The 18,456-nt window shown below is 39.2% G+C and overlaps 1 protein-coding gene across 1 annotated transcript; it reads right to left on the bottom strand.

The window, feature by feature from the left end:
• Positions 1-477: 477 nt before the first annotated feature.
• LOC311170940 (UPF0489 protein C5orf22) lies at positions 478-17,781 on the bottom strand (the record flags this gene model as incomplete). Its single annotated transcript, XM_084233457.1, has 9 exons — positions 478-693; positions 3,614-3,753; positions 6,033-6,099; positions 9,474-9,595; positions 9,818-9,880; positions 12,060-12,477; positions 14,585-14,734; positions 16,425-16,570; positions 17,701-17,781. The coding sequence occupies 9 exons, from the start codon at positions 17,779-17,781 to the stop codon at positions 561-563; spliced, it is 1,320 nt and encodes a 439-aa protein (XP_084089583.1). The 3' UTR covers positions 478-560.
• Positions 17,782-18,456: the final 675 nt, after the last annotated feature.

Below are 18,456 nucleotides of genomic sequence, written 5' to 3'. Positions count from 1 at the left end.
TCATCAGTGGGTAAGTATGTTTGTTATTTTTTTGGTAGTAGCCTTACTTTCTTCTAAGACCAGGGTGTCCTGAGTACTATAAGGATGCCGAGGATTAGTTTATAGTTTTCCTTTTGACTATAACATCTCTCACTATCCATACCCTGCTTTTCAGATGTCTTCAGGACAGTCTCAGGAACCTTCTCTATTCTATTCATTACCATATACCCAGCATTTAATTATGTCTGGCACAAATGCTAATAAATGTCAGTTGGTTGAGTAAATAACTGAATGAATCTCATATATTGCAAATGACCAAGGGGAAAAGTGAAAAAAAAAATCACAAAAGAGGGCAATGATGGAAAGGAAGAAAGATCAGTAACAGCTCCATCAAATGGGGGTAGACTTGACGCCAAAATAGTTGCTATCATTCAACATATGTTTGGGGGTTCAAAATACCTAAAAGGTTTTAGCTGAAAGTTAATATTAAAGCAAAGTGTTCTCTGGAAGACTCGTTTACAATAAGTCAATGAAAACTGTTACTACATAAATATGTAATTGGTGCCTAGTGTTTTGTTGTTTCAAGATGGAGAAGACTCTGCTGAATAGACGAGGTGAATGTCTAGAGTCCCATAGAGAGAGCGTAGCACACAGAGGACTTTTTCTTGAATGGTGTCAACTTGTTCACTAGGGCAGTAATCATCCAGACTTGACCTGGAATCAAAGGAGAAAAAGACACATAGGTAGGATGAGATCATACTGTGCAGTAAGGAAAAGTCCGCATGTGTTGATTTCAACGTAAAACAGAAATGCAGGTGTACTGAATTTTGAGACCACAGTTGAAAGTTACTGAAGTTTACCCTATGTCAGTTGTATTAAATGAATTATGCTCTTTCATCTTCTCAGCAACTCTGAAATAGCATTTTCCATCCTTTTAAAGAAATGTGAAACAGAGAAAGATTAACCTGCACAGGGTCACGTAACTAGAAAGTGCTGATGATGAGCTCCGTAACAATAGGGCACGTCTTCAAATATCAGTGCTTGAGAATACTGGGGCTTATCTTAGTGACCAGACATCTTTCTCATTCTTTCACTATGTATACACCAGGGCTAGAAATTGTGAGGCAGAGGTTTTCCAACTGATAAGTGTCTGCTTTAAACATAAGTTATTAGCCATGCAGGTGTGAAGGACAGTTGAAAATGAAATGTGTGGGTCTCCCAGGTGGCGCAGCGGTTGAGCGCTGGGTTGCGAAGCTGCCCGCGGCTGCGGCGCCGGTTCGATCCCCGGCTGCTCCCCGGCCACCAGAGGAGGGTCCCACATGGCGCGCAGACCTCTCCTGCCGCCCGCTGCTCCCCTCAGCAGTGTACTTCGGTCCTTCTGCCTGCTCTGCTCCCTGCTCTGGCTCTGGTGAATTCTCTCGCCCTCCCGTGCTTCTGACTGTACCCAGTGCATGTATAAACCAACCAACCAAACAAATAATAAATAAATAAATAAATAAGACATGCCTCTAGAAAATTTAAAAAAAAAAAAAAAAAAAAAGAAAATGAAATGTGGTGTGCTGGAGCTGGGGATAGTTCCTAGGTAGTAGTAAGAAGAACAGAACAACAGGAGAGTGGGCAGGAATTTGTATTTGGGGAGAAGGATATTTGAAGATCGACAGAAAACTTATGATATGCAGGCTAGTACTGCAATGAGAATTTGTTCTGCTTATTTTCCAAAGTCCAGAGTATTCACATAAGTGAAAAGCCCATTTTTAATTTTTTAAGCCAGAATTTAACACTCTTTTACGTACATACAAAGTACTTTTGAAAATGGATTAAATATAAATTTTGTAAAAATAAAACTACTCTGTGAGAAAAGATTAGACTTTAAGAACATTATCACGAGGCATGACAGCATAGTTCTTGATGGTAACTGGCCAACAGCACACCAGTATCCATCTGCACGCTGAGTGACACTTGTGAGACACAAGTCTAGTGTGGTGTTTTAACACATATTTTATCATTTAGTTATTTTCATTTCTCCTTTGTTACTGTTTTTTTTGTGTGTGTGTGAACACATAAAACATATATTTAAAATGTGTATAAGTAGATCATTGCTATAGATTAAATGTTTGTGTCTTCCTGAAATTCATGCTGACATCTAATCTTCACTGTGAATATTTGAAGGTAGGGTCTTTGGGAGGTATTTAGGTTATGAGGATGGATTCCTCATGATTGAGATTAGTCTCTTTATAAAAGAGGCCCCAGAGAGCTGTTTGAACCCTTCTAGCAGGTGAGGTTATAGAGAGATGACAATGAATCAGTAATTAGGTAGTCACCAGAAACATATTTTTGTTGTTTATAACAGTATTTTTGTTACCGCAGCCTGAGCAGGCTTAAGAGTTACATTACCCATGTAATATATTTGTATTTTTAAATCATGTGGTCAGATTTAAAGCATGGTCAGATTTTCTATAAATTTCATTTCAGGATGCTAAGAGTATTACAAAATATTTGGTGTAAGATGTCATATAAATATTTTTATTATTGGGCCTCCCCGGTGGCGCAGCGGTTGAGCGCTGGGTTGCGAAGCTGCCCGCAGTCTCTGCAGCTCCGGTTCGATCCCCGGCTGCTCCCTGGCCACCAGAGGAGGGTCCCACATGGCGCGCAGACCTCTCCTGCCGCCCGCTGTGCCCCTCAGCAGTGTACTTCGGTCCTTCTGCCTGCTCTGCTCCCTGCTCTGGCTCTGGTGAATTCTCTCACCCTCCCGCGCTTCTGACTGTACCCAATGCTTGTATAAATAAATAAAAAATAAATCTTTCAAATAAATAAATAAAAAGTAAATAAAAAATTTTTTTTTTTTATTATTAGTTTGATTGCTTAAAGTATTTCTTTCAGAATCTCACAGTTCTACATAAAACCAGTCCAAAAATTAAGACAGGAAAGAAAATATTACTAAGCTATTGGAACTATTCAGCACATTATTTGCTGTATGCTCAAATTTAAAACATGGTACTAGCTGACTATTCATCCATAGGATGCAGAAGTGGGAGTTCTTGAGTTCACTGGAATAATGCTACCAATGTCAAAGATAACAAGAACTAAATATTACTTACTGGCCTATCACTAACAGGAAATAAAACAGATCTGAAAAAACTGTTAAAGATTACTGAATTAGTAATCAGATTCACCTATTGGAAAGGATATTAATTTCCTATTGCTACTGTAACAAAAATACTACAGACTAAGTGGCTCAAAGCAACACAACTTTATTAATCTGACAGTTTTGTTAGGGTTAGAAGTCCTTAAGTAATGATGGTGGTGGGGTTGTTTCTTCTCCAGGCTTTGGGGGGATTGTTTCCTTGCTTTTCAACTTCTAGAAGCTGCCTGCATTTTTGCTCATGGCATCTACCCCATCTTCAAATCCAACAGCCCAGCAGTTTCTGATTTCTGATTCTGACCCTCCTGCCCTCTTCTTCTAAGAACCGTTGTGACTACACTGGCCCAAGCTGGATGATCCAGCATCATCTCATCTCAACATCCTGGAGCTGAGAACAAAGTCCCTTCATACATGACACAGGAGATTCATAGGTCCTGGAGATTATGACCTGGGCATTGTTGGTGCATCATTAATTCAAGCTATTATACTTACCTTGCTATTGTCACAAGAGCAGGTTTTGGTAAGTTTTTCAGTAAATAATACACAGCCTGGATAAGATACTCAATTTCTTGTTCTGTGCTGACATGATGAGGAAGTTCTGAATAATCACAGGTTAGACCAGCTTGGTGAACCTGAAAAGAAGACAATTAAATATTGCATTGGAAGGCTTTGTAATTTTCAGAAGTTTCTTTACCCATTAGGGGTCTTGCTAACAAATCTTACATTATTTTTGTGGATTTTTTTTTTTTTTCCTTAACAGTTTCTGGGCCATAGAAGTTATATATTCTATTAATTTTTGGTAGAACTGGCCTGTACACCTGTTTGGGACTGATGCCTTTTCTAGGAGTAATTTTTTAACTTCTTTATTTATTTTATGATTATGGGTTCACTTAGATTCTGCCTTTCCTTGAGTAAATTTTAATAATTTTGTTTTTTTAAAATATTTTATTTTATATAATTCTTACATCATTTTTCCTCTGCACAAAGTATGCATTTTCATTATGGTTATATCCCCATACAGGTGCACCCCCCCTTATTTTGACTCTAAATTCCTTTTTTTTTTTATAAGAAAGTTTTTTTTTTTTTTAATAGAGGCAGGTTTATTTATTTGTTTGTTTGTTTGTTTTGTTTATACATGCACTGGGTACAGTCAGAAGCGCGGGAGGGTGAGAGAATTCACCAGAGCCAGAGCGGGGAACAGAGCAGGCAGAAGGACCGAAGTACACTGCTGAGGGGAGCAGCGGGCGGCAGGAGAGGTCTGCGCGCCATGTGGGACCCTCCTCCGGGGGCCGGGGAGCAGCCGGGGATCGAACCGGCGCCGCAGAGGCCGCGGGCAGCTTCGCAACCCAGCGCTCAACCGCTGCGCCACCGGGGAGGCCCGACTCTAAATTCTTTTAAATCTCCTTGTTAATTATGCATTTCAGCTAGATTCTAAAAACTTATATAAAGCTCTATATATTCTCACCTCATCTCATAACACACGATTGTATTTATTTCTAAAATACATGCACCTAGTATTACACTCAAAGTTTTGAGAAAATACAAAGCAAGCAGTCTTCTTCCTATCTTATTTAGCACTATTATCCATTGGTATTTATAAATATATGTTTTAAATATAAATGATTATGTTCTAATCTTAGCATTAATATAAAATATATTCCTCAAAGCTAGAAGTGGCTCACAGGCTAACATTTTGCAATCTCTGCTTTAAAGTGCTAAAAATGGAAACTCAAATATGCCATGGTTTTGCTTAGTCTATGTAAATATAAAGCATGGGAAAAAACACTAATCTGTTACTTTATTTGAGGTTCTGGATATACATCAAAGAGTTAAATGTTAATGACCAGTCAATGTAGTAAAATGAGATTCTACATGTTCATTTCTACCAAAATGAGCAAAACACTAAGTGTTCTATCCCCATAGTTATTGGCCTATCATATTTGATGACATAATCTGTAACTAAGCCCAGGTCAGCCCTTCTTTTACGAAGCACACCATCACCCAATCACCCCAAACTCTAGATGAACCGTAAGGATTAAAGATTACTTGCATGAGAATACATTCAATGATATTATTCTCAAACCCTAAGTGTCTTCTAATGTTAACATTAATAATTCCCATTAAAAAAAAGTCTGTGTCTTGAATTAGTTCCAACTTAACAAAAATACTTTATTGGTATTTTTTAGTCTTATTGATATACAGATTACATTAAAGCAACTTAGTTTAAATATGGTGGTGTGATTGTATTCTACAACTAAATAAAATACAAACTAAAAGCAAAACACAAAATGAAGTAAAAACACGAGTTATTGAAGCTCCAGATGGCATAAGAGCTGGAGGTCTTATCTCTGGTACAAAATCTGAGAAAAGACCCATGAGAACATATGCTTCAAAGATTAGAAAATGCTATAAAAATAAATTATCACTGAAGATCTCCTCTTTTGCCACAGTATTCCTGTCAGTGTTGGCAAACAAAATCAGTCACACATCTAACTCACCACACTGCTCTCTTTTGCCTTTCTCTTTGTTCTTCATAATCAGAAAAGGCTTCAGAGAGAAAGGAAAAGAAAGAAGGTAGTATAAATATGAATCAATAAAGAACGGACAACGTTAGAAACCATATACTTTCTTTTGTCTGGTTAGAAGAGATCTGCTCAAGGGTGAAGTTAAAAAATATACAGCACTTTTGCCTCATACACAAAATTGGGAAAAGAAAGCTTTCCTAGGAGAACTACCAGAGTTGTAGCTTCTAAAATGTATTGGCTTTTTCATTTATTTCTTCTTTTTAAAAATAATTTATTCAGCTATCCAAGGTAAACAGAAAAAAGTGAAATCACTACAAGCACATTTTTATACCTAGAAAAATGTCTTTCTAAAGACTCAACTCTATAGTTAGATAAAAAAGATTTACCATTTCATAATCCGGTACTTCCATCCGTTTTTTCAAACTCTGCACAAGTGGAACTAGAGATTCCATCCTGAAAAAGAGCCACCTCAATTAAACACTGTATCACTGTAATTAAAAATCATTTGCAATGGCAAATGATACAGTGCACTTTAAACTTATCAAAAGCATAATTCATGTGATGCTTAGGAAATGAAAGATAAAACGACTCAAATGACATTTCAAAATAGTAACAAATAAATGTTCCCTGTTTTCTTTTTTTTTTAACTTTTTTTTTTTTAATAGAGGCATGTTTTATTTATTTATTTATTTGTTTGTTTGTTTGTTTTGTTTATACAAGCACTGGGTACAGTCAGAAGCGTGGGAGGGTGAGAGAATTCACCAGAGCCAGAGCGGGGAGCAGAGCAGGCAGAAGGACCGAAGTACACTGCTGAGGGGAGCAGCGGGCGGCAGGAGAGGTCTGCGCGCCATGTGGGACCCTCCTCTGGTGGCCGGGGAGCAGCCAGGGATCGAACCGGCACTGCAGAGGCTGCGGGCAGCTTCGCAACCCAGCGCTCAACCGCTGCGCCACCGGGGAGGCCCCCTGTTGTTTTCTTACCTAAGAGAATACAGATTATGTTAAAGGTTGAATATTAGCCCTTAGGAAAAAGAAATTTCCTTCTTTAAAAGTAAAAGTTCTATTGTAACTTTAAAAATGACTTTGGTCAGCAAGAAAACTAAGTCTTTGAAAAATGATAGTTTCCTGAAAGTTAAAGACAAAACTTTGGGCATATTTATTAGGATATACAATTATAGCCAGAAAAGGTCTACGTTACTTCATAACAATGGTGCTTTTAAGTTCTTTAATTTAGGGCATACTCTTTGAAAGCCCCGATTAATAACTGACTTCAGTATACTATGGACACTCCTTCACGAGTAACTGCTCTTTGCTGGAAGGAAAAAGAAAGGAAGGAAAAGGAGGCACGCGGTAGCCCGTCCACCATTCTTCCTGGTACTTCCCATTTACAATAATGATACTTTCTGGGCTTCTGTACTCTGAACACCTGCCTCCTCTACTTTCTTAGGAATAAATAGTGACAATGCCTTTTTTTTTTTTTTTTAAAGATTTATTTATTTATTTATTCATTTATACAAGCACTGAGTATAGTCAGAAGTGCGGGAGGGTGAGAGAATTCACCAGAGCCAGAGCAGGGAGGAGAGCAGGCAGAAGGACCGAAGTACACTGCTGAGGGGAGCAGCGGGCGGCAGGAGAGGTCCGCGCGTCATGTGGGACCCTCCTCTGGTGGCCGGGAGCAGCTGGGGATCGAACCGGCGCTGCAGAGGCTGCAGGCAGCTTCACAGCCCAGCGCTCAACCGCTGCACCACCAGGGAGGCCCAGTGACAATGCCTTTGTGCTGAAGGTCTGACCCTTCAGGGGCACGGTTACTTTGGGAAGACATTTCTAGCTCTCTTATCTACTGTTCTTTTGTCTGCCCTCCAACCCCCCAAATATACTCAAGGATGAAGTTAAAAAATATACAGCATTTTTGCTGTGTAAGTCTAAGCTCAACACTGCTGTAGCTTTTCTGTGATGGAATTCCCTGCTGTGATGAAGCATTAACTGGGCATGCTCAGCAGGCACCTGGATTTTGGTGGAAGGTGGCCCCTTTTATGTACTTTTTCCAGGATATTTTGTTTTAAGTTTTAAACTTGGCTCAAGACTTCACAAATCACAAAATAGCAAGTATGCTTCAATATTTCTAGGAAGACCCACATCCTGTGATGTATTTTAGATTTCCCTCTTCCATCAAAATCACAAAAAGGAGTTATTTTTAAAACTACTTCCTTATATTGAAGAGAAAAAGTCTTAACAAATTTTAAAGTGCTTGGTCAATATTTACCGACATGATTAATACTATTATGGATTATTCGCCCATACCACTGCTTTTCTTAGTGATAATAATAATGTTTGTATTTCAAGGAAATTTCTGAATATTTTAAGTAAACATTACACTGAGTATTTTGAATAGTAATACCCATATATAGCAAAAAGAGGTATTTTTCCCTCATATACTTTATTCTTTTACCATAAAATTCCCTAGATTAACTGACATTCTAGATTTTTCTGTATTCTTCTAGAGACTTGATGAATTATTTTCAATAACTATGACATAGGAAATTGTTGCGGCTCAAAGTGCTATGATTTTAACTCCTCATGTTATGTTGTTGTTTCGTGATTAATTTCCAGTATTTATACACTGGAGAAAAATCTCAGTTTCTGGGAGATTCATTTTAAAATAAGCTAGTTCTGGATTTCCTATGCTCATAGGGCCTAAAAGCTTGTCTGATGGTTTGATTTTAGTTTTTCTGACCTTTTGAAGTTTACATGATTTAAAGAAATATTTTAGAATATTTAGAACAACTACCTGATTATGTCAATATTATTTCAAGCCAACGTTAATCCTTCATCCTACCCCCTCATTTTGGAGTGATCACTCCAAAAGAACTTCTCATCTTTTCATCTTCTCAAGGTAAATGTTAACATTAAGAGAACTGGCCAAATGCCCTGAAGAAGTATCCAGTTTTTCAACTTGCTCCCTATGCCATGAACAGTTTGAAAATAAACTCTTCTACTTGTATTGGGTTAGCCTTAAAAGGAGGCAAGTTTTCACAGTATAATTTACCTGTCAAATAATTTACTTTTCTAAGAATAACTATAAGAAAGAAAATATCAACTATGAACAGAGACACTCTGTAGGGGGTTGGGGGGGCAGGGAAAGGAGGGGCTGGGGTCAAAATAAGGGGGTTGTAATTATATGGGGAATATAAAAATAAAACTTAAATCAAAAAACAAATAAATAAATAAATCTTAAAAAAAATAATTTACTTTTCTATAGCTTGGTTAATTTTTTTACTTTTGTGTTAATAGCTTACTCTACTCCCCTCTTTATTCCACTTATAACAGGGACTGTCTTACTAATTGTGTACAGTAAGTTCTCACTGAAGGTTGTCTAAGTAAAATGGAGTATAATCAAAGTAGGTTTGTGAATAACATGGTTTTGCATAACACTGGTTGAGTTTGTATTTTTCTATTCAACTTGACAATAAAATGACACTGAATGAAAGGCTGCTACTCGAGGACCTGCTGTATATAGTAGGGGCAGCTATCCCATAATGACTAAAAGCATACCCACTTAGTGAGTTGTGGAAACTTAATTAACTCTTGAACCTCACCTATAAAAAAGCAATATAATACAAAAGCCATACAATTGTTGTAGAGAAATAATGAGATAATGTAGGCAAAATCTTCGGCTTATATTGGATGCGTAGAAAATACTCAATAAATGTTAATTATTGCTAGTAAATTTGTGTTGAAATTTAATATTAACTTCTAAAAGCCAATTTATCTAGCAAACTTGGCAATAGATATATAACTAAAACATATGGAAAATAATTTGGGGTTGTTACCCAGGATTTGAAGCCCATTTCTGTACAGTTTCTTCATCATCACCATCACACAAATCAGCAAAAGTAGCTTCTAAATCTTCTAATTGATGAGTCCGAGTATCAACACAATCTACCAAATCTTCCTTCAAAGACATTGAAAAGCTGAGATTACATTCTTTCAAAAAAACAAGTGAAATTCTCATTCTAACGAGGACATCCTAGTTTAAGTAGTTAAAAGGTTATTTTTACGTAGCAACAATGGACTTCCCAATAAACACACAAAGAGTTTGGACGGTCCTTTAGAGCACTCTATTATTAGATATGTAACAAAGAGATAAAACCCAAAAGAAACAAGTGGAGGATACCTCTGTCAGGTTGCCATCAGGCCTTTTAAATTGGTATAGCTCTTGTAGAATTTTGTACTCCTCCTGAAAAGCAGAAGCAAGCAAAACAAAGAATATCCTTTAATATCACATGATTGTGATACAAGAAGAACATCTCAGATAATCACTTAAACGTTAATGTGGGAGGTTCAGGCAAAATGCATAATTTAGATTTCACTGTAAATATTACCATTCTTCAGGGTAACTCTATCCATGTGGGCATAACAAGAATATACGTAAATTAGCTCTGGAAGACGACTTGGTGGTATGGGTAATGGGATGAAAATGTTTCTAATAATATTACATTCTATATGGATATATTCTAGGACCTAAGCAGATGTTAGTTCTTTACAGGAAATAGACATAGCTTTACAAACAACAGCAAAACTCTCCACATTCCCTTTGCAGACCCCTTCCTAGCAATAGAGGAGAATGCCAGAGTACAAATGCAACAGTGGAGGCAGAAAGACCTGAAAGAAGAATGCCATGACATCAACCTTACAGGAGAATGTCCCCCCACCCCCCCCATTTAGCACTGCTAACTAGCCCCATTGTAGGCTGCTAAGACTAGCACAATAATCCTCTTTGGGAGGATAGCATCAGAAAGAGGTCAGACACAAGAGCTAAAATACATTCAGCACAACGTTGTGGCATTAATCTCACTGTGGCAATACTGAGTTGGGCATGATTTTTTCCATTCCACACTTGAATAAAATGTGGGTTATAAGACTATGTAACAGGGCCTCCCAGGTGGCGCAGCGGTTGAGCGCTGGGTTGCGAAGCTGCCTGCGGCCTCTGCAACGCCGGTTCGATCCCCAGCTGCTCCCCAGCCACTGGAGGAGGGTCCCACATGGCGCGCAGACCTCTCCTACCGCTCGCTGCTCCCCTCAACAGTGTGCTTCGGTCCTTCTGCCTGCTCTGCTCCCTGCTCTGGCTCTGGTGAATTCGCTCACCCTCCCGCGCTTCTGACTGTACCCAGTGCTTGTATAAATAAATAAATCTTAAAAAAAAAAAAATACGTAACATTTCCAAAATCATACAGCTGGTAAACAGAAGTAACAAACAGAATAATCTCTCTGACTTCTGAACATACGCTTACCAAAAGGCAAACAAATTTTTTCACTATATTAAAAAAAAGCTATGAAATTATAAAGTACAGTACATGCTCTTTTCAAAAAGTTCCATAGTATGAAGGATCTAGAGAAATGCCCCACTTTCTTGAATTTCCTCATAGCACTTGAAAAGGAATAACAACATATGTTTCTTATGGAACCTTTTAGAAATCTTCCTTACAAATATTTAGGTCAGTATCTTGTAGAATAAATGCCTATAGTTAGCTCCAATAGCTTCCAGGTATAGCCATGACTCAAGTTTTCTAAATATTTCTGAAGTTGCTTCATACTTCCAATGACTGGTGGTTAGATTACTAACTGCATACAGCAGTGTGAGAGGGAAATTTTCTCCCTAATTTGCAAGTCGGGAGAGGACACTTGAGTCCTCTTTTTTTGCTTCAGGGAAAATTTGACACACAGGGTAATGTACATAGATTATCTCTGCAAAGATACACCAAGAAACCAGTATTACATCTGTTTCTTAGCTGAGAAACAGAGGGGATGGGAAGGGGACAAGAAAGTAATGTTTTGTAATGTATTTACTTCCTTGTACTATACGTCATTTTTGTCAACTATCTCTGTATCCCATTAGTAAATGCAAAATAACAAACACTATCTAGAGTGGGGATCTGCAAACCATGCCCACAGTCTGTTTTTGTTGACTTGCCTTAAAAATGCTCTAAACAATTTTAATGTATTTTTGAAAAACAATAATAAAGTAGAATGTGTGACAGAACCATATAGAGTCCTCAATAAAGTAACTATCTCTGGCTATTTGCAGAAAGTTTGCTGCTCCCTGATCTAGCGAAATGTATGTAAGTCTCAAGATCTATGTTTTAAAAATAGCATATTTGGGGGCCTCCTGGTGGTGTAAGGGGTTAAGCGTCATCACTATGAATCAGTCCACAACTTAGCCAGGGAACTACCCACATGGCACAGCAGACCTCTCCTGTCTTGCCTGCTGCTCCCCTCAGCAGTATAGTCCATGGATCTGCCTATTCTGCTCCCCACTCTGTCTCTGGTGAATCCTCTTACCCCCCACACCTCTAGCCTATACCCCAGCTCTTGTACGCATAAATAAATAAATCTTAAAAAAAAAATAGCATATTTACCTGAGTGAACATTTCTTTGAAAGGATTCTTCACTGAAAAAAAATCTAAGTCAATATCTAAAACAAATGCATCCCCGTTCTTCAAAATTTCCAGAATTTCCCCACTCTGTCCTTCCTGGCCTTCAGGAGAACATGAACATGATGGTTCCAGGCAAGTTTGTTCCTTTCTCTGTGCCACTGTGTCCTTTTCCAGTCCTTCTGCATAAGGATCACAGTTAGCAGAGGCAGTGTTTTCTGCATCTTCCAGGGCTAGCTTTGGCTTCTTAGCAGAAGACGCTGCATCATTTTCTTCTTGACTGTTACACAGTTTATAAGGTTTTACCATAATTACATCCAGTTGTAAAGGTCTTTGGTTCTCTAGTTGTTCTTCAGTTACATAAAGACCATCACTTAGGAAGTAGTGATCTGTACTTGTAACCCTGGATCAGAGGAAAAACTATTTTAAAGAAGAATGGACAAATTAGCTGACAATTGATAGAGCATTTCCATAGCACTGCAAAAATATAAAAAAGGTATATTTGGCAAAAATTGGGAGCGGTCTCTAATATTTGTATTTTCTGTTCTATGGCAGCAAGAACATTGCCTCAATTTTCATCTGGGTACACCGGGACATTTCATCATCTACCTTGTAGCTAGGTATGCAGTCTGCTTGTGCAAATGGCCATTTATCTAAGTTCTGGCCAAAAGCTGTAAACGGAAAAGAAGACTATAGAGCCTTGCCCTTCCCTCTACTGAAGGATACAGAAAGAGCAAGTCCACCTTGGACTAGAGGACAAAGGCAATGCTCCAAAGATGGTGGAGTAAAAAGAAGGAACTAGGGTTCACCAATATGTAGATCTGTGACATGGGCCCTGACTACGTGCAGTGAGCTCTAACTCAACAAAGAAATAAATGATTCTGCTTCAGCCAGTACTTTGGCTCTTGCATAGCAGCTAAAACTTGACCCAAAATTCACTAAGGCAAACATTATATCTAAAATGAACTTCTTTCAATAAAATCCCCACCAAATTATTTTTAATGTGAAAAACAACTTAAGAAGATCCTGTGTACTTGTAGAATGCATTTCTGAAGATGCAGATTTCTGATTTTAGAACTATCAGCATCTTCTCAGCTTTTCAACTATATTATGCCTTGGTAAGTATTTTAAGCAATGAAATGAAATAGTTCTTCCACAGACAGGCTCTATTCAACTAAAATAATGGTTAGTATTTATTGCCCATCTATCCTCTTCCAGCATATACAACTTTAAATTAAAAAAGGTAAAATTCCCCCCCAAATATTAGTGTTATAATGTCCAAACTTATAAAAACTGTACTATTCTAAGAAGGATAAAAGCTGTATCCTCAATCTGAATTTATTTTTATTTAATAATGGTCACTTTCTTTGTTACTAGTTATACAAATTTACACACACAGCTCAGACTGCATGTTCATGTGCATATATCTTTGCAATTCTTACTTGCAACATTAACTAAAAAGATGAAATAAAACTTTTCCTAATACCATTACCATACATTGAGTCTCAAATTGTCTGCTTCAAGTTGTTCAAAATTAACTGCTTTGCAGAAACCTGTTGCAGGTTAAATTAGGCCTACTTATTTAAGCACTTAATAAAATCCCCACCATTCTTTCATATATACCAGTATTATGACTAACATTATATGTGAAGTGTTATTTAGTATTGTATGCTAAGTAGATGCAATATTCAGGTATATACAACAAAGTTATTTGTGCAATTGATTATAATATTCAGTAGTTAATTGTATCATTAAGGTAAATCAGAAATTAAAAAGTATCATTTTCAATAAGAAAGACTGATTCATTTCTAAGTGTTACTGTTTCATCACAGTATCCTTCAAGGTTTTACAAAGTCATGGATCAGTTGCTTAAAATATTCACCCCATCACAGGAGAATTTAGAAAGTCAGGAGCATACTGATATTTCTAAAGATGTTAAAGCCTGACAGATATACAAAACTTTGGTTAAATAGCTCATGCAACAAAAGCAGTTACACATGTAACTCAAGTCAGAGGATGCTGCAATTTGCTAGATTAAGTAATTACCTAGAGCTAATCATAATAAAAAAATCAAAACCCCAAATCTATTTACTCAGTTATTGCATTTACAAAAAAACACAAAGTAAGATAATTTTTCTTTCATGGCCATTTGTTAAATTCAGCAGTCAGCAGTTACATTGGAAGGCAGTAGTAAAATGTATCATTGAATACACTAACTCATAAGGTACTTCAAAGATTAAGAGTTAATTATCAAAGGAGGTGGAATTCCAAAGGATGAATATCATGTTATTCAAAAACCAACTTGACTAGAAATAATAAATAGTATGTGAAGAAGGTAAAGAGACTTGAAATCCTGTTCCTTGTCTTTTGACAATTCTTTCTGGAAGAGTTGAATTTAGGCTGAATTTGACCCCATTTGTTTGTATAGACACTTAAAAGTTATTACAGGGACCCAAAAATAAGAAAGAAGCATTCATAGCCTTTCATAGTCATAAAGATGAGGAAAATACCTGATTGTTGTAGTGGAAGTATCCTTCCCTACTAGAAAGTGATGTTTGCCCTCTCTGATTTGCTGAGCCCATGGAGGATGAAGCCATATTACATGAGAAAAATGGCCAGCGTAAACTGCAGGCATAATCCAATTCTCAATACTTAATTCTCTGGAAAAGAAATATAGAGAAAGCATTAAGACTATTAGTGTTGTTCACCCCCCCCCCCAAATGTATGGTTTCATACATGATATTTTAAGATGGCAGATCTCAAAGTATGGTTCAGGACCCCTTGGGGAGGAGGGTTGCTAATACCTTTTCAGGGTAATCACTAGTTCAAAACGATTTTCCTAAAATTATTTCCCTTTTTAATTTTCTAGTACACTGACATTTGTACTAATGGGGCAAAGCAATGATGGGTTGATGTGGTAAGGTTCATCAAGGCAGTGTCACTGACTCCATTAGTAATCATTATATTCTTCAATACCAACCAGTGTAGAAAAGGAAAAAAAAAGAATATTCACAATGATCTGGAAAGGCCATGAAATTCTCCTGTATTTTTCATAAACATCAAACAACATGGGACAGCACTGATATGAGATATGAGAATCTAGCTATCTTTAATACAGGCAAATAGTAGAGATCTGCAAACACATAAACAGCATTACTCTCCACTAAAATATTTTTGTTCTGGAAAGTAATAATTTTTCATTATGCTAACATATATAGGTCAACTGTTATCTGAGATGAATTATTATTTAAAAAATTTCTCAATTTTGGGCCTCCCTGGTGGCACAGGGGTTATAGACTCAGTGCTATCAAGCTATCGCCAGCCACTGTGGCCTGAGTTCCATCCCCAAGCCAGGGAGGTGACCCACATGGCACAGCAGACCTCTCCTGTCTCGCTTGGCTGCTCCCTTCAGCAGTGTATTTCAGTAGATCTGCCTGTTCTGCTCCCTACTTTGTCTCTGGTGAATCCTCTCAAACGCACGCCCTCATGTTTGGCCTACACCCCAGCTCTTGTATGCGTATATAAAATAAATCTTAAAAAAAAAAAAAAGAAAGAAAAAACAATGGTAGAGCCACCATAATTCTTTAGAAATTAGTGCTCTGAATTGGAGTTTTGGAGAAAGTCTACTAAATAAAAGGCAGTAGGCTAAAATTAATTCACACACTACCTGTTTTTTAATTTAATTATAAGAGGAAAGTTACACCTATGTAAGTTTTTATATTGTATGAGTCCAGCAATTTTATACAGAGACTGATAGAATTTTAGGGAATTTTGTTATTGAAGAGAGACTAATCTAGGACATTATTTGAGATACTTTAGGTCTGATCCTTCTTGAAGAACAGAACCCAAATTATTTCACTTCCATCTCTATGATTTTATATAACTGAAAATCTTCAGAATCTATCATCTGAGAATAAACAGAGAGGTTGGAAGAAGTCATTAAGGGTAGGAAGGATAGACAAACTAAAGCCCTACTGTGTACACAGTATTGTGCTGTCCTTAGATAAGACACTTTCTTGTGCCTCAGCATCCAGACTTTTAAGGGGAGGAAGAATAAAGTTTTCTTGAAACTCAGCCTCAGACATTTGTTTATACAGCTTCTATGGTTGCTCTCACACTGCTAGGCAGAGAATGATTACAACAGGGACCATAAGACTAGCAAAGCTATATACTATTTACTATCTGGCTCTTTAAGACAAAAATTGTCAACACTTGATCTAACCAAAAAAGTCAAACAACATGAAACTAAAACAAAACTCAAGAGCTTAGCAAAGTCTAGTTCTCTTAACTGCTTATATTTTGCAAATTTTTTTAAGCACATGAAAGATCATTAATGAAATCATGTATTACCCAAAAAGTGTTTCCTTATCAAACACCGTGTCAGCTGGCATATTCACAGGAATAAGGAGGTCTGGGTGTGAATCAAAATGCATGAAATTTATATTATTGTCAGGAAGATGCCTTGAGCCAATGGCCCTGTATATAAAAGGCAGAACCTGTAAAAGACACAAACAATCAGAAACTGGCACTGAAATCATGAACATGTACTTAAATGCAGACTGAAAACAATGATAGCATAATTGTAAACAACTGGAATCACATCAAGTTGTTAAAAAGAAGGAAAATATATAATGGGCTTATTAAAAAGAGGGTTGAGATGGTTATTTCTAACTTTTTTCTTCCCTCAGAACTTCCAACCTGCACCTTCAAAGGCTTTAATTGGCATGCCTAGCTGCAACACCCCTTCATCTCAAATTCAACAGGTAATGGAAGAAAACAGACAGGGACTAGAGCTCAAAAACAAACTGCTAGTAAATGCACATTAAGGCGTTATGTGTTCAAGCTGTTGGTCACCTTGGGGGGGTCTTTTTCATACCTCAAGGAAGGGGGGCTTTTTGTGTTATCGTCTCCATAGTTCGAGTTTTCAGATTGAAATGGCTTGCCCTTTTTCAGCACCATAGCTACTATGTCTAGATCCTGGATCCTGTCTAGATCCACCCAACTTGTCCTAACTTCCTCCATCTATAAATTCAGAAACACCCTCTTCCCCCTCCATATCCAGAAAACTTAAGGTTATTAATCCAACTTAAAAAAAAAAAAGTGCTTTAGATCCACGTGCCTCCCTTCCAGAAGTATAACTGAAGGCACGACTTTAGTTACCCTACAGTAAAATTGCCACAAAACTAGAAAACACCCTTAATGTTTATAAACGCAAGCAATAATAACCCCAACGGACCTAAGCATGCTTTGGCACTTTCCACATCGCAGATGACAGCCCAACTCAGCACGAAGCCTCCCACTTGCTCCACGCTGGAGACGGCCCAGGTGGAGGCTGAGGACCCTGGCCTCAGAGGCGGGCTGCCGGGTTCGAATCCCGACGCCACCAGTAGGATGTGCGGCAACTCGGGAAGGCTAGACGAGATGCTCGGAGCTAGTAAACACCCCACAATCGCTCGTGCCTAATAAACACCCCACAATCGCCCGTGCCCGGTAAACACCCCACAATCGCCCGCGCCTATTCTCCCGAGGTGTCGCCGTGGGGTCCCCCTAAGTCAGCGGAATTCGCGTGGGGAACCCGGTCTGCGACTTCCCCGGCCGCTGTGCCGCGGCTCCGCCGCTCGCTCACCTCCTGGTGGTCCTCCACCACCCACACCGGGAGCTCGGGGTAGCGCCGGAGGCCGGCGCGCTCTCGGCCGGGGTCGCCCATGTTGCCGCGGCCGGCGGCGTCGCGGGGCCAGGACCCGGCAGGCCCGAGCGGCGTCCCCCGCGGCCCTTGCCGACTGGAAACACACACTCACCCGGTTGCGGTTCCGGATTGGAGGGTGCAGAGGGCAGGGGGCGGGCGCCTCGGGAGCTCACAATAGCTATTGGCTGAAGTGTCCATCGCTCTTGTGGACGCACCAATCACCGCGCCCGAAGCCCAGCGACGCGCCCGGGCGCTTTACCCCGGTGGTCCCGCTTTCCTGCCTTGGCTGTTTAAGTCCCCGGGTTTCCTGTTCCGGAGGCGCGGGCGGCGCGCGGGTCCCGGGGGCCGCGGTGTGAGGCTGGCTTTGCGCTGATGGCGACCTCGCGGCCCCGGAGCCTTTCATAGGTAAAAGGGGCCTCCTGCGTGTGTTGGAAGAGGGAGAGTTTCCGCGGCCGGAATCCGTGGCTGGAGTCCCGGGCTGGGGCGAGAGGCGCCTGCAGTGGGGGGCGGGCTGCCCCTCCTCGGGTCTGCAATTGGGGGCGAAATAGGTGACTCCAGGCCCCGATCTCGCAAATAAATAGAAGTGAAAAATGAAACCTTTCATTCATTTGTGGAGCGCTCGCGATGGTGCAGGCCTGCGGCCGCTCGGGTCCTGCAGGGAGCTGGACCGTGAGCCCAGAGGCTGCCTCGTGGGGG

The sequence above is a fragment of the Talpa europaea genome (genome assembly GCF_964194135.1).
Source record: "Talpa europaea genome assembly, chromosome: 5".
Lineage (NCBI taxonomy): Eukaryota > Metazoa > Chordata > Mammalia > Eulipotyphla > Talpidae > Talpa > Talpa europaea.
Note: the sequence above shows the minus strand (reverse complement) of the source record. Positions and strands in the feature narration are given on the sequence as shown.